This window comes from Paroedura picta, chromosome 4 (assembly GCF_049243985.1).
Source record: "Paroedura picta isolate Pp20150507F chromosome 4, Ppicta_v3.0, whole genome shotgun sequence".
Taxonomy (NCBI): domain Eukaryota; kingdom Metazoa; phylum Chordata; class Lepidosauria; order Squamata; family Gekkonidae; genus Paroedura; species Paroedura picta.
Window position 1 is genome coordinate 72,204,232 of NC_135372.1, and position 23,368 is coordinate 72,227,599.

The following is a 23,368-nucleotide window of genomic DNA, read 5'->3' on the forward strand; positions in this document are numbered from 1 at the left end:
GTGCAAGCAAAGGGTCATTGTACTCGAAAGCTCACGCCTTGAATAAATCTTTGTTGGTCTTAAAGGTGCTACTGGACTCTGATTTTATTGTGCTACTTCAGACCAACACAGCTACTCATTTGAATTTATCAACCACTTCATGAGAGTAGGGCTCCAAATACCTGTTGTAAATTGGTACTTTTCAACTATCTTGGTTTGCTTTCTACATCTCCCAAGTTTACTCTTAGTTCTTTTTATGATTAATGCTAAAGCAGAACTTTAACTTAAGCAGCTGTGTAACTGAAGGATCTGACCGAAATACTAAATCTGACCAAAATACCATGTTCTAGTTATATTAGCCAGCTAATAGTTGAATTACTGATTTTGTTCCCAGTCAAGTCTAAACATTAGATTGTACAGCTATGATTATTTCTCAGCTGCATCTATCTATAATCTATAATCTTCTATCTATGATTATAAAACAGCAAATGAACAAGGGTGAATACAGGCCAAAGTTCTGAGCAAGCATGAGTTGAGGAAATGCTTGGATGTTGTGCAACCTTCCTTTCACAAGGAGATGAGCCATTGGTCTTGACTGAACAGTTTGCACAGAATGACCTTAAATCTGATGAGTTCCACTGAGTTTTAATGGTCTGATTTGTTAGGTACCAGGAAAAGTACTGAAAAGGTAGTCATACTGAACTTGGTGTTATGTTGTACATCAGAAACAGTGGCACAACAGAATCTTAATGCAAATATTCACTAATGTTTGCAGGTAGAAGCAGCCAATCAAAATGGAATGCATCACCAAAAACATATCATTATCCATCTGACCAAAATGCAGTGATATAAAGAATTTAAATAAGCATAAGTAAAATATATAATAACACGACAACTTTACACATATTCAAAATTAGGTAATGACAAAACCCTAAGCGTCTTGGAATTGTCACAAACCAACAAAATAGAGGGAGAACACGTGAAATTTGATTCAATAAAAATGTGCCCCAAAAGCTTCTTGGAAACAGTGATAATCAGTGTTTGGATCCATCAATATTTCTGCCCACAAAATAACTCTCACATCTCTCCCCTCCTGTTCTAAATGCAACCCAAAACACTGTTCCCCAAAATGATAACTGTTCCAGTTATCTCTGGAAGTTTTGACAGAGCAATGGAAGGGAGATGACTGACAAGGGAGCCAATGCAGCACTATGCTAGCATACATTTGAAATATGATGGACCAACACCTTGACAGCACCATGTCCCAGCTAGAGGCCGAACTAGCAACACCTACACGACCCCTTGGCACTAGGGATGTAGCAGAAGTTAGCCAACTCCCTAAGCCATCTCAGCCTGGAAATGCTCCCTAAGTCAGGAGAAAACTATGCCATCAAAAAAACAGTGTAGTAGCCCATAGATGCCCATCTAATGGAAAAGGCTGCACATACCTCCCACAGGTTGGTAAGGGCTGGCCGAAGCCCAAAGCCCAGGAGGGACACACCTCCACCACTCCACCCCAACCTTAGTCTGCAAGCCTCTACCATTGTCTCTAGATCACTGCTCATCTCTAGATTATAATTATAATGATCAGCTCTGCAGGCAAAAATGGCTACTTTAGGGGCCATACTCTGAGGCATTGTACAATTTTGAAGTCCCACCTCCAAACCTCCCTGCGGTGGTCAGGGGCAGACTAGGGCGATGTCGCCAGATTGCCCCTGGCTGGGCTGGGGGGTGGGCTGTATTGGCTTCCTATTGGCCCAAAGATCAGATTGGCCCTGCCCACTCTCCACCCACCTAGGCCTTAGTTTTTAATATTATACAGTGAAGCTGTTCCAGAACAGATAGGGAATAAGCCATAGAAAACATGTTTACCTTGAAAATGGGCATTCTTAAATCTGTTTTGGCTTCATCCTTATCCATGGTTCCTCTATTTATTTGTGAAACAGCCTTGGGGGTGGAACGTGTCCGGCTGTCCAAGTTGGAATAGTGCCAATCAGGGTGCTTGGCCTTTGCCCCTGCAGCTCCCGCCCTCCATCCCTGGATTCTAGCCTCTTTGCTCTCAGACGCACCTCAGTGCCTGGAGCCAGCAGCAGGTAAGAGAAGAGGGCCCTGGGCAAAGAGGCCTGGTGGAGGGCCTGCTAACAAGGGCCTCTTGACTTGCTAATCAGGGCCTGCTAACGAGGGCCTCTTGGCCTGCTGACTGCCTGCTAAGGAGCTCCTTCCCAGGCCTGCTAACGAGCTGGCCAGCCCCTGCCCGCCCCACTTGATCCGGCTACGAGCTGCAACCCAAAGCCACCTTAAGCTGCCTGGCTGGGGGCAAGGGGAGGGGACCCTTTCAAGGCTCGTTCTTAGGAATGGGCATTGAAGCTAGTTTCATTATAATTTAAGTTTGGATGATGAACAAAAAAAATTGTCATGAAGGAATAGAGAATACATTTATTTTTCGCAACCATGCAGTTTCTTTTTTTCTTAGACTGGAGTTCCTGGCAGCTGCCCACTGTGCTCAATAGATCAACTGACCAAGCAACCATGGGACCCATGCCTTGTGGAATTAGAGCAACATGCAAAGGCAGTGTTTGGAGGAATTGCATTTCCTCAGAGGATCAATGTCCCATCAAATGGAAAAGACTGTACATACCTCCACAGGCATGGCCCTGCCCATAAACCCTGGTGGAACAACCCAATCACAGCATGCTTCTCAAGAGGATTTCCCTGGCAAATGGAGCCCTCCATGGAGGTGGAACTGCAGACATTAATGGGGCCCCACAGATATGGCTACAGACAGAACAGTAGCTCTGTTGTTTGTCAGTGCCATTTCTGTTCAACATCCATGCAGGTGGTGATTCAACAGGAAACCTAGAAACACGACCAGTGGAGGCTCTGTTACTTTGTTCAGTCACTGGTTCGAGCCTGGCTCCTGAATCTTCCAAGTCTGTCTCACTCAGATGCACTGTGCTTTGTATGACTGAGCCTTTCTCTCCACGGCTCCTCAGAATAGTTTGCAAAGGTACAGGTACCATACTGGATGGGGCAAGTTGGCAATCCAGTTCAATATCCCTCATGATTTAAGAGTCAATAGAGTCAGGAGCGTTCTACAATTCTCTCCCTATGTTTGTGACTGGGCAAGAATAGCCTTTCCCAGTTTGGTGTAGTGGTTAGGAGTGCGGACTTCTAATCTGGCATGCCAGGTTCGATTCTGCGCTCCCCCACATGCAGCCAGCTGGGTGACCTTAGGCTCACCACGGCACTGATAAAAGTGTTCTGACTGGGCAGTGATATCAGGGCTCTCTCAGCCTCACCCACCTCACGGGGTATCTGTTGTGGGGAGAGGAATGGGAAGGCGACTGTAAGCCGCTTTGAGCCTCCTTTGGGTAGGGAAAAGCGGCATATAACTAATAATAATAATAATAATAATTCTTGCCTGCCTGCCCTCCCCATCTGTGACTTTCCCTTACTGATGCCTTCACACACTCAAGAAGGTGAATCCAAATCAACAATGTTGGCTGTTGGTCTTTCTAGTGCCACTGGCCTTATGTACTGTTTAGCTGCAAAACACAATGGAGGTAGGTGTCCAGTGGCAACTTGAAAGCTGACCCTACATATTACTCCTCACCCATTCCCTACACACAATCTGCTTGCACAGGGAGTGGGCTGATGGATAGTTCAAGGGGGTATATGGCTGCTTTGGCATTGAGGGAGTCTCTACATCCCACACTCCACAACAGCATTGTGATAAACCTTGCTAGTTTAGGGGACCCATGGTAGATGTAAGAAAGCTGCTGTCATGGGGCAACACCAAAGGGCTTTGGAATGGTGTCCCAGCCAAAATGATAGATATCCAGAGCAGCCTACTAGATGGGCCATCTCATTCATTTTTGTGGTTTGTGAGGAAGAAACATAAGCTCCAAGACTTTTGGCTTCCTCTAACGATGTGGAGATCAAACCAAGTGCCTTGGACATGTTATCCCAGTGCCTCTCCATTGAGCCATGCCTGTCTGTGCAATCGTCTTTGACTGGCGGTGATATGAGGGCCTACTGCCTAATGACATGCCTCCTCTGAATCTTCTGTCTTGGTCCCATGAGATACGATTCTGGTTTTAGAGGTTGTAGGTTTGTATCTGACCACTGCCTTTTCTTGTCTTCTATTTTTATTTATTCTGGGGAAGGGGGTATGTGGCGGAGCAGGGAAGGCTGCTCATGGGCAGTACTTTAACTTCCACCAAGGCCCTGGCTAGGGAAAGGGTGGGCATCGGGTCCACTACATGGGTTTTCCTGGGATTGTGCTGTTGCTCAGTCTTCCCTCCTGGTACTTCAGCTCTCCAAAGTTTTAGAAATTAAAACCAAACTCTACACTTTTCATAGCCATTTTATAGCACAGCCATTTTAGAATTCTCTATGCTTCTCTGCATTTCCAAAAAGTAAATGCTTTCTCTCAGAAACAAGTCTATTTTTTTTTGCTCCAGCTGGAGGCAACAGGGAGAACCAGCTTATCAGTCCTGAAGGTCAGCTGAGTATTACAAAGACACATCCAATGAAATCACACAGTCTCTGAAGTCCAGGTAATGTTTGAAGGAGGGCCCACTATACCTTATCACATCAAGGGTACTTGCAACATGTACAAAATGTGCAATTGTGTGCATTCATTCTGAGGCACTATAGCACTATTAGCTGTTGAACAGGTTATAAGTAGAGACTCCAAAAAACAGCAAAGTGTGGCCTCTTCTCCAAACATGATTCTGCTGCAGCAGTCCATTTTCATCAGTAGTAACCAAACACTCTATTAGGTAATTACATTGTCTCTATGTGTATCGGTTCTTTCATTCTCTAGCATGAACTGGGAAGTCAGTGTCAATTTACGCTAATTATCTGTTATCGGTCTGTTGCTGAATAAATTGTGCTGGACAGGAGCATTTTTCAGTGAATCTTTGGGAAATGGGAGAAGTGGAGATCTTTCTCAAGAAGAAAAAAGCTGGCTTTTTGTACTTCACGTTTCCTTAGTTGAAGGAGTCACAAAGCGGCTTACAATTGCCTACCCTTCTTCTCCCCACAACAGTCACTTTGTGAGGTAGGTGGGACTGAGAGATCTCTTAGAACTGTGGCTGGCTCAAGGTCACCCAGGTGGTTGTATGTGGAGGAGGAATCAAACATGTCTCTCCAGATTAGAGTCTGCTGCTCTTTAACCATTATACCAGACTGACTCAACGGTGCCAATCATGCTCCTCTCGGAGAAGGATGCTGATCCAGTCCTCCATAACAGGCTGAAACTGAATAACTAGCTCTTTGAGAGCAGCTGAACTTTGGGGTGGTTACCCTGTGAAACTACTCTCTGCAAGCCACCCATGTAAGATAGGGCAGTGCCTAAAAGATTAACCTAATTTTCATACCTACATGGTGGGAGTGGCATTGAGAGGCAGTGGCTGGGGCAGTGACTGGCTGCACGTTTACATGCCACCGAAAGGAACATGATCAGCTGCTGCTATCCAATTGGCAGTCACTGCCAGAATTGCTATGAACTACAGCATGCTTGCTATGCTATCATGTCCTGCAGAGTGGCATGTATCATTTCCCCCAGGAAAAGTTCCACAGGGAACAGACCAGTAATGCTTTATTATAATATTATTATTATTATTGTATTTATATCCTGCCTCCCCCCCAAAGGCTCGAGGCGGCTTACATAACCCCATCCCCTAAAAACCATAAGGTAACAACAAGTTCCAATAAATTCACAATAGTTGGTGATCAATTGGATCACAGTGGCAACAATGATGGCTTAGTCTAACTCATGTAGTCTCCGCATCCTCAACTACGGGAGGGGGGTTGACACTCTCTAACGCCAGTTTGTGAGGGGGGGAGCTGATCTTCTTTTCCGCCCGGCCTCAACTATAAGCCTGGCGGAAGAGCTCCGTCTTACAGGCCCTACGGAATGCTGGTAATTCCCGCAGGGCCCTGAGCTCTTCCTGGAGTTCATTCCACCAGGTTGGGGCCAGGACCGAGAAGGCCTTGGTCCTGGTCGAGGCCAGGCGGGTTTCCTTGGGGCCGGGAATGACCAATAGGTTAGCCCCCGCAGAGCGTAGAGCCCTGCAGGGGATATAGGGCGAGAGGCGGTCCCTCATGTATGCTGGGCCTAAACCACGGATGGCCTTGAAGGTCAGAACCAAAACCTTGAACCTGAATCCAGAAGACAACCGGTAACCAGTGCAGCTGCCTGAGAACTGGCTGGATGTGAGCCCTCCATGGTGTAGCTGTGAGGACTCTAGCAGCCGCATTTTGGACGAGTTGCAGTTTCTGCATCAACAACTGGCTGCCAATACCACAGCAGTCTTCAGGACTGCACTATGAGTGGAACTGAAAACACAAATGTTGTCTCCACATTATGCATTCCAGCAGGATTAGCGATGACATTTCAGTCAAACAGCTCCAACTCAATGAAGCTTAACTATATTAATAATTAAAAAGACGAACAACTTCTGTTTGAATATAATCAAAGCCATAACTCTAAATTCATGCCAAGTTTTCATAATATGTGCAAACAATGATTTTGTTAAAATTTGGATCAACCAACAACAGACACACACACACACACACACACACACATATATATTATGCACGTATGTCGCACTATGCAATTTCCCAGCAACCCAAAGCAATATACCTGAGAATTTAAATTTGCCCCAGGAAGACCTAGAGCAGCCAGGGCCGGATCAAGAGTTGGAGCTCCTAAAGCAGCCAAAGGAACAGCACCAATCTGTAAGAAAGGGAGTCATGTAAAGTATTTGCAACAACACTCTTTCATAAAATCAACAGGCATATGCTGTATTCTGCCTTTTTTAAAACCAAGCTACAGATATAAAATCTATAAAGAAAACTGCCCCTATATCCACAATGAACAAAAAATGTCTAATAGTACTCTATAAAACCTATACAGCCTTTTTAGGGTTATGATGTGAAAGACTGAACCAAGAGGCAGCATGGTATACTAGTTAGAATCTTGGATTAAGACCAGAGATGTCCAAGTGCAAGTCCCAGCCAGTTCTGAAGACACATGAAGCTGCCTCATGCAGAATCAGACAAATGCAAGAAGGTCCCAGGTTCAGTCCCATAGAATCATAGAATAACAGAGTTGGAAGGGACCTCCTGGGCCATCTAGTCCAACATCCTGCACTATGCAGGACACTCAGAACCCTATCGCTCATCCCCAGCATCTCCAGTTAAAAGATCTGTCAGTAGATGATGTGAAAGACCTCTGCCTGAGACCCTGGACAGCTGCTGCCAGTCTGAGCACAGAATACTGACCTTGATGGACCAAGAGACTGATTCAGCATAAGGCAGTTCCATGTGAGTTCTCATGTGCTTGTCTACTCAGAAGCGGTCTCATCCAAGAGACACATGGATGTTACCCACAATCAACCAAATCCCTCAACCAAGTGGTTACTAGAGAGTAATGTTGGAACCAGGGACACATAACGAAACTGCAGTGACTACATACAGTGCAATACATATTTTTCCTAGACATTACAGTTGCTGCATTTCAAAAGATAATAGGGAATCAAATGTATGGCCAGTTAATTTTTTATGGGAGCAATCCTGGGTGCAATGTTTACTCACAGGAGAAATGTTTAAAATGATCATATCATTAAATACAGTGAGATAAAGAGGAAGCATATACTGAGACAACATAATGCGTAAGCTCACCTGAGAAAGCGGGTTGGGTGTAGGCAGGAGTCCACCCCCCGGCAGTAGACCTGCCACAGCATTAGCTGGTGCCAGGAGAGACAAAGCCTTAGTCTCATCAGGAATAACTCCTGCAGAAAGACAACTATGCATTAGAAGACATTCGTCAATGACAAAAAAACCACACACACACAAATACACCCAGAAAATGTCTCCCTGAAACACCACCTGAGTTTGCTGAAAGTACTTATGATGGCTATAATATAATGCTTGATCTTTTAATAGTTTATCTTTAATTTGTATGTCAGAATGAAAGTTCAATGTGTGAAAATTTGACTGTTCCTTTTTCTCTACAAAAGGTTAAGTTCTAGAATAAAAAATAGCACAATACACACTACTTTTTTGTTAACACTGCCAAGATTTCATCACCTGTACTCGATTTTTAAGTCATGAACCAAACGTAAGCAAGCACAGTCGGTTCTCCAGGGGTGTGCTCTCAACTTTCAAAAGCTGTTTTATGAACAACGACTCGTGTCGGCTGCTTCACTATAAAGCACACAGAAAAATCAAGATACACAAGACAAAAAAAGTTTGATTTAGGGGTTAATAATATGGTACAGTTCACTATGATTTCTTTTACACCTACCACACAAATTTTTGTAAAATTTAAGAGAAGGTAAGGAAAAGTGTAGGGCTTTTGCTGACATGTCACATTGATATGAAGGTCTCCTCAGATCTCCAAATATAGGTTCAGTATATATGTGTACATGTGTATGTGCTTATGTATACACAGAAAACTGTGGCACATTCCTTACCTGTACAGTAAAATACATGCTCCAGTGTATGTCATGCCTACTGTACCACGAGTGTTGCTGCATATCTCAGAAGAAATTTCTGCTCTGCAGCCTGGTAGCCAGCTATGGCAAGTGTCTACGATTACTGCCTACCCTGAATAGAAAATAACCTTACTAGAAGGCCCTACATAGGATAAACAGTCACCTTGATTGTTGTTATTCTAACCAACAGCAAAAGCCCTATACGTGTGGATTAATCTGTTAATGTGCCCAAGCCCCCAATATGAGAGTTCAATAAGACAACTGTACTATATATTTTCAAATACCAGTAGCGTTTCTGCAATACATATTTAAAAAACTGCATCTCATCATAAAACATACAATATGTACAGGGCACTTAAGAGAAACTGGATAAGCTGCAGAAGAAAACTGTTGGGTGGTATTTTCAGCAGGGCCTGGTATATAGTTCAGGCTGAACCAGGGAAAAGAACTGTAAAACACAACAACAAAAAAGAAAAACCACTGTTAAATAAAGGTAATGGTTCCTTCCACCTATACTGAGAAGTGCCGATAATATAAACAAATGTATAATACACAGCACTGTTATCTTTCTTCTGTCACTGAGCTGCCATAATTTCAATACCAAAAGTTATGGTGGGAAAAGGGGGAAAGGTCATTTAGATACAGGGCATTAATGCATCAATATATTAACATACCTAAAGAGATCATGGGATAATTTTGCATGCAAAATTATGTCTCAGAGGATATTATTTATGTTTACACACAATTAGTGCAACTATAACATTTCTGGCATCTAACTAGAAATCCTCTTAGACTTATGTTGAGACACCTCACAGAAGATCTGCATTCATTAAGTACTCATGCATCTGATCCTCTCATTTTTAGGAAAAAAGTTATTCAGAAATAAAACTACAATTTAAAAAAAAGCAATGAGGCCCCTCACCAGTTAATTTTCATGCGTCAAGTTTTTTTACTGCTGCTTTGTTAGAACCATGAAATACTGCATGAATGTGTAGAAATGAAGAAAAAGAAACAGACAAAAGAAACAAACATTAACCAAAGAACCTACACAATCCCACCCAAAGCCATTGTTAATATTTTGAATTCCTTCCAAATCCTTGATTTTCATAGTGAAATTTATAGTACTATGCCTTACCGTGAACTTTGTGTTAAATCTAGAACACAAAGCAACAGCCAACACCAAGATATATGAACACAGAATGTGACTGACATAGAGAGCTATGATCAGCACAGTGCAGTATTTAATACTTCATGTTAAAACATATCACCATAATAGTAAGAAATGCAGATTTAAATTCATCAGGGTACTTAAGAATGTGCCTCAATGCATAAGAGACATCCCAATGAACACAAAGTAGATTTACTGAGCAATGCTTTAGTACCTAGCTCTTGGAATATGAACAACTGTGGAGAAAAGCCTACACGCATCCATACAGAAAGAAGAGTTGCAAGAAAAACAGTCAAAGGTCATGACAAAAGTAATAGATTACTCTGATATACTTACTACTCTGTCCAAAATTTTATTTCTCAGCCAACTACAAGATTGTATATGGCCTAAACCCTTTCCCCCAATCAAGTTCCTTAAACATAGTAGCTGCACAAGTTGCATTAAGCCAACTTCGAAAATTCTAAAACAATCTGACTAACTGGTAAACACCAGAGCAGTGCCATCTAGCATTTTAGCACAGTACACAAGATCATACTTACAAAGAGAAAATTACTCCTATCAGAACTTTCCAATACACAGTCATTTACTATTCTTAAACATGGCCTTTATAAATATATTTATTCTAAGATTTAGGGTCAAAATCAATACAAATCATGTGTTTAAACAAAGACCTCATATAATCTTGTAGAAATAAGGGCATAAGATCCTGTTTTAGTAACAAACAGGAACATGTGAGTGATGGGTATTGAACTCTATCCCTGCCCACTACTTATCTCCCCAGGATCCTCTCTAAGAACTTTGGATGAAAAAAAAATACACATGGGGAACAGATTGTGTAGAATGAGAAAAGGAAGGGCTCTGGCATTTTTTACCTACTTGCCCCTTTCACTATTAAGAACGTTTCACACATCCCCCCCTCTTCTTTATGACTGAGGCAGAAGAGTGTTTAAATACACTGCCTCTGGCATATCTAGTTTGGCTTTAATATTTATAATGCTCACCTAAAAACCAAATGCAAATACATCTCAGTTGTTATTCTACCTTAAATACTGCAGAGGCAACAATACTCCTTAAATAAGACTATGTTTTACTACTATTATTTCAAATAAAAATATCAGAATGAAGAGCTGCTTATAATATTTATAATGCCAGTTATGACTATGTTGTTGCTAAGAACCAGTCTATGCTAAATGTCTGCACGATTCATGTTCTTCTGCCTTGTGTATGTGTAGCGTTCTTTTCAAATATGGATATGGCTGTTAAGACTTACTCTGCAACACACACATACTCAAAGTTAGGCTTTATCACACCTCTGGCTTCAATTAAATTAAGCAGACTGTGTTTTCAGGCCTACAATACTTTAGTCTGAAAATACTTTAAGATTTCTATGTTTATCAGTTAACAGTGCCTTTGAAATGGTTGTGCAGAAATCTACAGAAGTCCAACAAAACTCATTAGAAGAGCGGTCTTCTTGGTACAGATTTTTAGAATTGTGTTCCCAAACCCTGCTAATTGTTTTTCAAGTTACTGTAACAGCCTAAAATTAAGAAAAAGAAGAAAGAGAAAAATGTTGTTAACAAGTGATTACACCAGGAAAACACTTGGGGACTTGAGTGCTTGCTGGTCTTTAGTTAATGTCTAGAATCCCCTGTAGCTGCAGAGGACCCCACTGTTTCAGTCATCTGGAAGGGCCTTTGCATTTGCCTTCTCCACTACAAAAATCACACACACAAATAACAGAGAGAAGAGTTTATTATTTAGCGAAATTCTAGAAAAATATAGCAAGGCTGAACAAGAAACTGTGGAATAAGATCTAACACCCAGTGCCCATTTAGCACTTTTGAAGCTATTTTCTGACTAGCAGAGATTATCAAACCCTTGGTATACCAGAACTTTTGAGTGTAAATGTTTTTCAATTGTCAACTAAAGCAAACAGAACATTGCCTTGTAACGGCCAGTCTCTCCCATGCATTCTCTGTGAAGGAGAATGCACCCTGTGACTACGTATGCCAAGTAACTTAAAGCAACATTTCTTGTTTACATAACAACTGTTTTTAAAGTTGTCTTGAGGGAGACTGATAAAAACAAAAGATTTTAAATAATGCTGCTTAAACATATTTTTATTCTGTAACTTTGTTGAAAGACTGATAGGCAAGTCCCAGATTGTTTTGAATAACCAGATATGTATACATTTTGTTTTTGTATAAAAACTAGAGATATTAGTATACCAAGGATTTTAGAGATGTAAACAACTTAAGATTTTTTACATGCTAAAACTTCATGCTATTTAACTACATCAGGATATAGTGCCACGGTTCTATGGCTTCATAGGTCATTAAACAATTCACAAACCTTCTGCGAATGGTACGACTATCAACGCTCTGTCAACGAATACAGTATTTGTCAGATGTTGAGCCACAACTGCAGAATCGGGATCTTGGAACTTTACAAAACAGACACGTGAGGAAACAGGCAAAGGGGAGTCACTGAAAAGAAAAACAGCAAAAACAAAAAAATAGTTAAATATGAGCTAGAATGAGTTCTTAGTATCACTGTCATTAAATTACACACCATTACAAGATAAAAGTTCTGTAGATTGTATCAATTTGTTCCAACAATGGTTCAGTTTATGTGGTGCCATTACATGTAACTAAATCTCATAAAGAATCTACCATGTTTGTGTAAAAGAGATATATAAAAATTACTACCGGACATAACCATAAATTTTCTGTGAATGTCAGATAATCCTTTTGGGGAGGGGGATGGCATTCTATGACAGCTTTTGTCCCACAGAATTTCCTTGAAGCATTTCCTAACACTCTAATGTCTCAAATATAGACACTGAAATTGCGACACTCCAATGTCTCAAAGAAATGGCAGGAAAAACTCTTTAAGTTTGACTTCAAGCTTTGCATTCTTGATACTGATCAACATATGAAGCAGCATCTAAGGCCATATTGTGTGTTCCATGATCCCACTCTGTGGCTATCACACTTATTAAACTAAAGCAAAAGAAAGGTTATCAGCAGATGCTGCTAAGCCTGCCACACTCCTAGTGACTTCTGGGAGAATGTAACGAGTCTAAACATCCTGCAGATCTACAAAAGGTTTAATTTGAAAAAATGGTTTAAAGATGGTTAGTGAACTTCGCCAAAGAGGTCTGTTGTAAATGGTCTCATTCAGAACTATACTTAGGGGGGATGGAGGATTAACAAGCTCTAAGTATGGACTACATTTTTTCTACTTTTGTCATTCACTAATTAATCCCACATGGCAAAGTCAACAGGCTGATCAACTGCAGGAGTTGAGTAATATGCCGGAGAAATGGGTGAAAATTTTCTAGTTATAAATTCTGTAGTTTTTAGGGAAAACTAATCAAAATCCCAAATGCAAAATATGAGGCAAATGACAGCACTATTCTCTAGCACATACAGGGATCCTGGTCTTTCTATTACTTATCAGAGTGGCTAATTCAAAACTTTTCAGTATACCAACTTCACAGACTTCAAGAGCCAGTGGCCTGTAGTAGTTAGTTTGATAGGGAACCAAATGTTACAATACTCACTTCTTCATTGACTTTTCAAGAAGCTGCACATCTAGGATAATTAAATACTAAACTTACTGTGAAGATTCATTTTGCCCAAGGAGGAGGATGTTCTGGGACATTTGGGTTTGCGCCTCCCCCTCTTCCCTGGAGGCAGAAAATAGACTGATCTTTCTGACTACAGATGGCAGGATGTGCCCATTATCCTCAGTCTAAAAACTTCCTTAGCAAATATTCAATCTGTATCATATACCTCTATGAGTTATTCACCCCTAAACATGAAACACTGTGTCGGTCACTGATGCTAGAACAGCTGAACATGACAGCAACATATAACAATGTCAACAAGATAAAAAATAGCAACATTAACATTTAGAATCACTAAAAAAGATGGAGTTCAAAGACACCCCCCCAATATATAGAACCATGGTATTTTGTGTCCCACAATGATTCCCTCAATCCAAGATAGGGTGGATCAAGAATGTCATTCAAAATGAACCTTCTCATTAAGTCCAGCCTTTCGTGTTTTGCTTCAGGACAAAACAATCATGGGACATTCCAGACTGGATGGGAACTTGCCCGCCATAAGGAAACTAGAAGATTCCTTAGAATATTTTCTGCAAGACCTTCTGCCCAAACACTGCATCCGCCAAGGCCATGGAGTCCAGCTTATAGTGTCTGGCAAAGGTGGGCACTGATGCCTATGCTGCAGCTTCATAAATACCACACATCAAAGTGTTTTAATTTAAAAGGCATGGATGTTGCTGCATTACAGATTAAGTGAGAGGTAATACCTTCTACAATCTTGAGACAAGCAGGCTACAGAGCAACATTCTCAGATCCATTTGCTCAGGATCCATTTTATGACTTTGGTCATCTGGACAATAAGATGGATCCTTATGGATCCGGAACAGCCCTTTGCAATGGATAGGATGCTTCGTTCTGAGATTCTCCTTCTACAATAAACAAGATTTTCAAAGAAAGGAATTTAAGAATAGATTCTCTCAGAATTTTAAAGGGATCTTGGGTTTTTTCACAACACCTATCAGCTACTAACCATGATGACTAAGAGGAACCCCCACATTAAAAGGCAGTATACTTATAAATACCAGTGAACTTCTCAATTTTGAGAGGGGAGAGTGAACACCATCTCAAAATAACTGTTAGAAGAGATGGAACCAAAGTCAGATGCAATATCATTCTCTTTATTTTGCAAAAGAATTGCAGAAGGCTAATACAAAGGAAGGAAAGCCTGGGGGTGGGAAAAAAAAGAAATAAAGGTAAGCTTTAGTGGAAAGGGGCAAGGAAAATTAAAAGAAATGAAGGAAGCCCTCCAGGAACTGGTTGTGAATTTATTATGTTCTTTATTATCCTCTAAAGAGCAAATGCAAGTTCCTCAAATGCCTAACTGCAGAACACTGGTCATGTTCTTTGTGACTTCTAATGTTGGGAAGGCAAAACTTACTTTAATTTTTCTAATTGTAAGTTTTCTGTTCACGAAAATATACCAAAATATCCTATCGAAAGTTCAATTAATATGCAAGCTTTTAAACCACAAGATTCAGGTTTCATTTCGTTACAACAATTAGACATTTATTCATGACAGGTACAAGCATAGCTTGTTCACAGCTCATTAATATGGCTGATGAGCATAAATGACAGCAAGCTGTGCATTTCTGCTTGTCAAGATGGCTGTATACAGATTCAGATAAAAATGGAATTTTTCAGTTATTTGCTCATTTGTTAGGTCAATTAATTTCAGAAAATGACATTATTATTACAATAATTCCTTTCTATATCACAGAACTACAAAACCCTAAAATTATTTAAAATTTAGCAATACTTTAATAATGAACACAAATTAGTTTCATCTAATTGCTTTCCAAATCTTGAAAGCATCAATTCCCCCCCAAATTCCTTTTTCATTATTGTGGCTCATACAGAATTCTTGGCTATCATACTCAAAATGAAGTCTTTAAAAGTAACTCATTACAAACTGATAGGAGCTAACAGTCATTCTTTAGGCGTAGAGCTCAGACTAGAACCAATATACCTGATTCTCAATGTGGCTCCATCTGTGGATACTTAAATCCAGACACTGGGTCATAAACAGATAAAACAGATTCTTCGATAAGCTCAAGAAAAAGACTACATATGCAGGTGGGAAAACTCTGAAATCTTAAGAACCCAAAAAACAAGAGTTGCACTTACTTCTGTGCAGACACACGTTGGCTTGCGCAGGCCAGCCACAGACATTTTCTATGTAGCTAAATAAACTTCAAAAAGGGGGCACCCTGCCCTTTTGGAACCAGCACATGCATGGGATTCCTGCCCAATGCACTGTTTACTCCATGAGTGGATGCCTCTTTCCATCCATTCCTGCTAAGCCATCCAAAGCCCCTTTTCCATGGCGCAATTGTGAGAGCTCACAGCAGGGCTGGAGGGAGGGAATGTGGGTTTGCATATAAGATGCTGAACAACAGTTATTGGTAAGTGCAGCTTTGTTTTCATCTTCCGCCTTTTTATGCAGCCCCACACTGGGACCAATAGGTAGCTACTTACCAGAGGAAGTGGAGTGACTCACTGGTACAGAGACTACAGAACAGCCTTGCCTACATCTGCCTCTTCCCACATCTGGAGGTCTAAAGCAGTGGTTCTCAACCTTCCTAATGGTGCTACTCTTTAATACAGTTCCTCAAGTTGTGGTGACCCCAACCATAAAATTGTGCAAGTGTTTTTTCACAGAAATTAAACCCAAACTGACCAATGGTGTGAAGATCCACCGTTCATGATTGTATATACATTGTTTTCCCCCCCTGGAGTTTCTCAGTTCAGTTCTGCCTCTTGTCCCACCATGCCAATCTCGCTCTTTTTCGCTGCTCCAGACAGACGAACGCTCTATCTCGATCAACTCCACAAGGCTGTTGTGTGGATGGCATCCCCCAGCCAACCCCTGACCCCCAGGTTGAGAACCACTGGTCTAAAACAGTGGTCCCCAACCCCCGGTCCGGGGACCGGTGCCAGTCCGTAGATCAGTCAGTACCGGGCCACAGCTCCTCCTCCCTGGCTGCTGCCTCGGGGGCTACCGGCTCACCTTTGGTGCTCTCCAGCGGCCGCCATGGATGGGGCTCCCCCTTGGTGTGGCACTGCACAGCTGCTGCTGGCAGCGCCCCCCAGCGGGCAGCGGGAAGTCAGGGGCACCAGAGGGAAAGTAAGTGGAGCAGGGACTCAGTCAACGGCTGCGACGTCCCTTGGCAAAAGACTACCCCCCCCCCGGGCCTCGGTAAAATTGTCAAGTGTTTACCGGTCCTCGGTGATAAAAAGGTTGGGGACCACTGGTCTAAAGCATAGTGTTTCACAAATGTGTCCACTGTCAATCAAATGACAGGGTAAATGGGGGAACTATGGTGACATCCTGATCAGTCTTTGGACCTTAGAAGACTTGATGAATCACAATGTGGGAGCAGCCTTTAGTCTTGTCCTTATATTTCAATTTTTAATACTTTTTTGTTGGAGGCTGTAACTGGACATTAGTCAATGGTCCTAGAGAAAGTCTAGAATGGATTTCAATAATCAGAAGAAACTGAGGAAGACAAAGTCCTCTCCCTCATCACAGCTTTCAGCGTACAGATCCTATCTGATTGGACATTTAGGATAAGTGCAGGAAAATCAAACAAGCTCTAACATTATGGGCCTCTCCTAAGCACAGAGAGCAAAGTCTGTGCTTATTACTGTACACCATTTTTATTCCACATTTTGAAAATATTGTAAACAGTGTCTTGGATACCATAATTAGGTTCCACAAGCATGACACAAGGGGGGGCAGTGAAGGGTCTTGTTATATTCAAAGGAATATAACAAATCAGTTCTTACTGAACAAAGGAATTTCTCTCATCCACAAAGATGACAAAGCAGAAAATCAATGGATTGTGGTAGAAGGCTTCCTATCTTCACATTGGTAAAAAAAAAGGAACTGAGGGAAAGAACTGCTAGTCCACAGAGCACAAGGTGCGTTGGGTTGGAATCCCACATGCGTACTGGTTCTGAAAGTGGAAGGGTGCTTTGTCTTTGGAGTTTATTAGCTAGAAAGAAAGAGTCTATGGCTGGCGAACACAGGCACGGTTCCAATGTGGGTCTGCATGAGAAGACAGACTGTGAATATATATACATTGGCAGGGTTAAAGTCCACCAAAATGACAGATACCTATATGTTTAAGAAATTATTCCTCTTCAAGGCTGCTGCTAGGCAACCACAACAGTACTGCCAACCTTCACACTTTCCTTCTGTCAGTAAAAGGTAGAAATATGGGGTAGTGCCCTTTCCAAGTCTATTTTCCAGGTCTTCTCCCATATGAATCCACCCACACCAACCATCCTTGGAGGCCTTGCTTTGGTTGCCCTTGCCATTGGAGGCTAGATGAGTGGCAACCTGAAAAAGGGCCTTCTCTGTCAGGGCATCAAAACAATGGAACTCCTTCCCCTGGGAGACTTGTGTCTCTGTCTACGATGTCTTTCATCAGCAGGTGAAGAGTTCTTTATTTCATCTGGCACACTCCCAATAATAGTTTTTAGTCCTCTTTGTTGAGTTGTTTGTTCTGTGTTAAATTAATTTTATATTTTAATTATTTAAATGTTTTTATGTCTGCCACCTTGTGCACTGTGACTGAGTGGAAAGGCTGCATAAAAATGTTTTAAGTAATTACTAAAAACTGGAAAAGCCAAGTTCAAATCCCCATGCTCCTGTGGAAGCTCACTGAATGACTCGGGGCCAGTCACACCACTCAACTTAATCCAAACCACAGTCTTGTTGTAAAAATAGAAATGGAAATGAGGAGTTCCCTATTAAAAATAAATACAGAAAAATTACAGAGAAATATTCTATTAGGGTTCTATTACAGAGAAAAATGAGCAGACAAATGAGTAAAAAATGAAAACTAGGGGTAAATAATTGGTTGGTGGGTGGAAAGGAGAAAGGAAGCAGGGAAAGTTGAGGATATGGGGAATGCCAGGAGGAGAAGCAGAGGAAATCTTGTGGAGATATACATAGGAAAGTGAGCCCCACCTCCAACCCCACCCCTACATTGTTGCTGGTTCTCTGCTGTGGCCTAGTTGGCACTGCAGAACTGGGCTCAGTGTGGCAACTGACAACATGCTACTTGGCTAGAGGTTTCTTAGGGAAGAGGCTGCCAGGGGAATGGAAGGTAGGAAAGCTGAAGCCAAGGAAAAGCGGAGAAACTATAGGAGTTTTCAGAAAAGAGAAGAAATAGTGGGAGAGGGAAAAGATGTTTCTGGAAGAACTTGTTTGTAAAATACTAGAATTATAGAACAGTGAAGGAGGGCTAGCTTTAAATTTATGTTCTATGTGAACCGCCCTGAGCCTTAGGGGAGGGCAATATATAAATGTAACAAGTAAATAATTAAACAAATAATAAATGACATCTTTTATTTATTATTATTGATTGATTATTGATATCATGTGACATGATATGATATATATGTAGGACCAATTAACCAGTGAACCTATCAGCTGAAGTATACAACTCTGTTAAGTGATCAGGAGTTTGCTTGCTTGATTATGAACAAAAGAAGTGGTACAGTGATCAGACCAGTAATTTCTCATTCCTTGTAAGAAAATTAGAAGCACAAGAATTGGCTAGTGTCCACCACAGGACTACTACATCTATTGTCTGCCCAGTCTTTCTTTAGAGCATCCTCTTCAGAGCCGTTTTAAAATTTTCTGAATCTTAAAAAGAATTGTCACATACATATGCAACGTATAGGTACTGATGCTAAAGAGTACTCCAGAATCATATCCCTCCCCCACAATACAGACCTCTGAAAAATGCAGAAATACATTTATCTCTTTTGGCATAATTTCCATGGATTACAAACTGCGCATTCCCCTACAGGAGTTTATGACTGAACCCTAATGGAAGAGGGGGTGGGTAGATAAAGGTTGTCAAAATTAGCAAGTAAACAAATAGTTATTAAATTTGTCTGAATGGATCAAATGGTCAGCAATTTCTGATCTCTTTTCTACAGCCTCAAGAGACACTTTTGAAATGGGGGGAGGGGGAAGTGAAGCCCAGGTTTTTAAAACAGAAACGTTGGGAATGCTCTCCACAACCAATTTCTGCCACTGTCTCTGAAAGCAACCCGTGGATTTTCCTCAAAACGCACGTTTTACGTTTGAATTTTGTAAGGCGAAGAAACACGCCCCTTTCCGAGGAAATGAGGGGGGGACGACTACGAACCAGCCAACTGAAGGTAAGGAGCGGGGGGGGGAGGGGATCAACGAGGCCGCGGCGCTTTCTACCCACGGAGCCTCTAAGGCAGCCGAGCGCACCTTCCGGCGTGGCTTCGCGCTCCTTTTACCTCTCGAGCGCGCCCCCTGCCCTTCCCGGCCGGGCACGCGCGCCGCGCTCTAACGCCAGGGGCGCGCGCGGCCTCTATTAGGCCGCCCTAAGGCCTACGCTTTTCTATGGCGACGGGCCTAAGCCAGCAGAGACCCTATGGCGGAACGAAAAAAAGATGGGCGGGACTTACTCGGGAGGGAAGAGGCGCAGTTCCTCGATCTTGCCCAGGAAGCCAAAGAGGGTCCGCATCTGCTCGGAGCTGGCGCTCGGGGAGACATTGGTGACCTGGATCACATCGGTGCCGCTGCTTGAAGCCATCGCGCTACCTCCTCCTCCAGCACTACAAACACATCGAGGGGTGAAGGGGCCAGTGGCCTAAAGAACCGGATGCGAGCTTCTTTCTTGTGTCCCTCAGTTCTTTCCGTCGAACCACCGCGATCAAGAAACCGAACGCCAGTCGCGAGCGCAGTAACCGCCGTCTTCGCCCCCAGTCTGGGCCACGATATCCCACAATCCTTCGCGGTCCCTACTCGCGTCTACTCCTACGCAAACGTATCTCAATCCTGCGCTTGCTCAGATGGCTCCCCCCTCCCCCCACCTCGTTGGGGAACGACGCGCAGATTGAATCATGTAGACTTCGCATGCTCATTTCGGCTCTTTGGAGCACGCTGCAGCGCATGTGCAGAGTAGGAGGTGCCGTTCGAATACGTGTTGTGCGGTGGCCAGAGTTCTGAGTGGTGGCGATTGTCAGGCGTGTAACGAATAGTAGAACTACGAACGTAATAGTTATGCCTGTCTTTGAACTGAATAGGAGACAGGGTTGTTAACTTATGTGCATCTTCTTCAAGTGAACAAGATAAAGTTCCTTCCTGTATTTAATTAGGATTCTATAACAGCAATATCCTTTGGATGGCCTTGCTGCTATTGGATAGAAATAGAACTCCTTCCTTAGTAGAGTAAGAGACCTTTAGTGAATATCTAGTGATGTTCTAACTATAATCCTCTATCTAAATAAACAAGCATTCCTAGCAAAAATAAATGAATCTTGTGATACCTTAAAGGGGCAGGGGAATGTTTATTTTACATTGATGTCAATGTTAACTTTCAGTCTTCCAATCTTGCACCACTTTTAGCTGTGCAATGCTCTGACCAGTATCCATTTTGATGATATCTAATGTGTTCATTGTTGGCCTGGTTTCCTTTTACCACTAACCAGTCCTAGCATAATTGCTGTCTCCACTGAGTTGGATCGCATGATATGGCCAAAGTAAGTGAGACGGAGTTTTGTAATTTTGCTTTCCAGTGATATATCAGGCATTATGTACTCCAGTATTTCCTTGTTTGTGACTTTTGCTATCCATGGAATCTGCGGAAATCTTCTCCGGAACCGGAGTTCAAACAAATCAACTCTCCTCCTGTCCGATTTCTTCATCGTCACAGCCATGTGACTATTGTAAATATGATAGATCGAACTAATCTATGTTTGGTAATCAAGATGTCCTTGCTTTTCTGTCCTCGGTTTAAGCTTATCATCGCTGAGCAACCCGGAGCAATTTGACATTTCCATACTGCAGCCACCACTCTGATCCATTTGTGATCCAAGAAAAATTAATTTAATGCATTTGATCTCTTCATCAATTGCTATTATGCCATTGTTTTGGGCCATTATTTTTGTCTTTTTAATATTTAAGAAAAGGCCAAACTTCTTGCTTTCTTTGCTGATTTTTGTAATCATCTGTTATATGCTTTCCTTCATTTCTGATAGGAGGCTAGTGTCATCAGCATACTGAGGATTATTTATATTCCTTCCTCCAGTCTTAATTCCAATGTTTAATTCTTCGAGTTTACACTCCTTTTATTTTGAACCAGTCAGTATCACCAGCTGGTTTGGTGTTAATTTGTTTATAACATTCACTTATAAAATATAGGGGGATGTCTCATTTTTACACCAATGACAAGGACTATGGGTGAGAAAAGTTGACTGGCCTCCCACTTAACCTTCCAGTCAGTCTGGTTCTGATACTGGATGTGAGCTATGTGGCATAGAAAGTACCTGAATTGATAGTATCCAGAGAGGCAATATGGGAATGGATTCGGTCTGCTTAATCACCCACACATGTCCTTTGTTGTGTAAACAGATACCTACCCAACAATGTACGAATGGAGCAAAAACAAACTACCTACTTTTGGCATGCCTATGGTGGTGTTTGGCTTAACCTCTGCCTGGAAGTCTTTTATTGAAATAACTACTTGGGTTAAAATATATAGTCCAATAAAAGGTAAAGGAATTTTGTACATTTAAAAAGACATTTTTAGTAAATATTTTAATAGCAAAACATACAAATTATAGCACTGACCTGAATAGCCTGATTCTGTCAGCTCTTTGAAACTAAGCAGGACTGACTGTGGATGGAAGCCCACCAAGGAGTACCTGGGTAGCTACACAGAAAACAACCTCTGAACATAACTTGCCTTGAAAATCCTACAGGGTTGCAATAAGTCAGTAGTGATTGATGGCAAATAACAAATTATAATTTCATGTGAACAGAAACTATCAGGCCAGTTCAAACAAAATATTTACATCTTCTACATTAAATGATGTAGAAGGCTTTACATGCAAACAATTTTTAAATATGCAGATCAAGCCTTGCAGTTCAGGACTAAACCCCAGGACTCAAAGCAAGCTTTGAGAACAATATTAGCAGTTCTAGTCAGACCTTCTGATCAATGGGGCTTACTCTCAGGAAAGTGTTTTTAGGATTGCACTTCTAGAATATAATGGCATCTCCATGGAGTTTTCAAGGCAAGAGACATTCAGAAGTAGTTTGCCATTGCCTGTGCCGTGATCCCAATATTCCTTCATGGTTTCCCATCCAAATACTGACCAACTCTGCTTAGTTTCTGAGATCTGATGGGATTGGGCTAGCCTAGACAAATTTACAGGATTCTAAATATGCCAGTAAAGCAGTCAGTATCCTATTGAACAATGATTGGAAATCTTTATAAGGTCAGCTGGTTTGATGCTTTGGGGATGTGACTTCAGGTGGTGTTTTCATTTATAACAACGTAGCAAATTTAGTAGGGTGTGAGCCATGGATCACTGGCTTTGACAGTTTTATTTCTAATATATGTCCATGTGAACTATAAATGGGTTCGAGGGGTTTGATTGGCTGGTTTGGCAGAGAGTTATCATATGGCTGTGTTTGGATGCTATGACACAGTTTACTAATGCAACAAGATTAACTTTTGTTTATATATTCCTACTGTTATGATGGTCAGTTCATAGTCTGAGGAAGAGTGCTTGCACTTGAAAGCTCACGCCTTGAATAAATCTTTGTTGGTCTTAAAGGTGCCACTGGACTCTTTTTTTATTGTGCTACTTCAGACCAACACGGCTACTCATTTGAATCTATCCTTATTTTCCAGATGCTAGTGTTCTGGTTACACCTAATTTGTTGTTGTGACTGTTAACAATTTATTTGGGACATTTAAAGTCATCGATTAAAATATTGAGAAAAATAACCACCATAGACATGTGTTAATGTTCAGATTGACTTCTGCAAATCCCAATAATACAAAAGTTGATTTTCTTCAAATGTCAGCTTTCTACTCAATTCATTTGTTTTAAAAAGATACTACACAATAATTACATGACGATTAAATAATGAAAATGGCAGAAATTAATAACAATCAAGTAGTGGCTGGTTAGAGCGGTACTGGAGCTAAGTAGAGTGGTTACTTTCCCGGGGGGCGGGCTCTGTGTCACCCGCCAAGCCACCCGCCCCGCCCCAATAAGCCCCAGGTGGCCCGCACA

General features: G+C 41.7%; 2 protein-coding genes across 7 annotated transcripts in view; one reads left to right on the forward strand and one right to left on the reverse strand.

Moving 5' to 3' along the window:
- The window catches only part of SRSF11 (serine and arginine rich splicing factor 11), a 34,449-nt gene extending 14,332 nt beyond the window's left edge, over positions 1–20,117 (reverse strand). For 2 of the 6 annotated variants that reach the window (XM_077333362.1, XM_077333360.1), the window contains exons 1-4: positions 19,745–20,117; positions 12,007–12,140; positions 7,672–7,781; positions 6,632–6,724 (exon numbers count right to left, since the gene is read on the reverse strand). In XM_077333362.1, coding sequence (XP_077189477.1) covers positions 6,632–6,724; positions 7,672–7,781; positions 12,007–12,140; positions 19,745–19,872 — 465 coding nt within the window. In that variant the 5' untranslated portion in view covers positions 19,873–20,117. The other 4 variants (XM_077333364.1, XM_077333363.1, XM_077333365.1 and 1 more) reach the window with 3 other exon arrangements.
- Positions 20,118–21,574: 1,457 nt separating this feature from the next.
- The window catches only part of LRRC40 (leucine rich repeat containing 40), a 30,186-nt gene continuing 28,392 nt past the window's right edge, over positions 21,575–23,368 (forward strand). Inside the window, exon 1 of the mRNA XM_077333356.1 lies at positions 21,575–21,833. Within this exon, the coding sequence (XP_077189471.1) occupies positions 21,707–21,833 (127 nt within the window). The 5' untranslated portion in view covers positions 21,575–21,706. The remainder of the gene's footprint in view (positions 21,834–23,368) is intronic.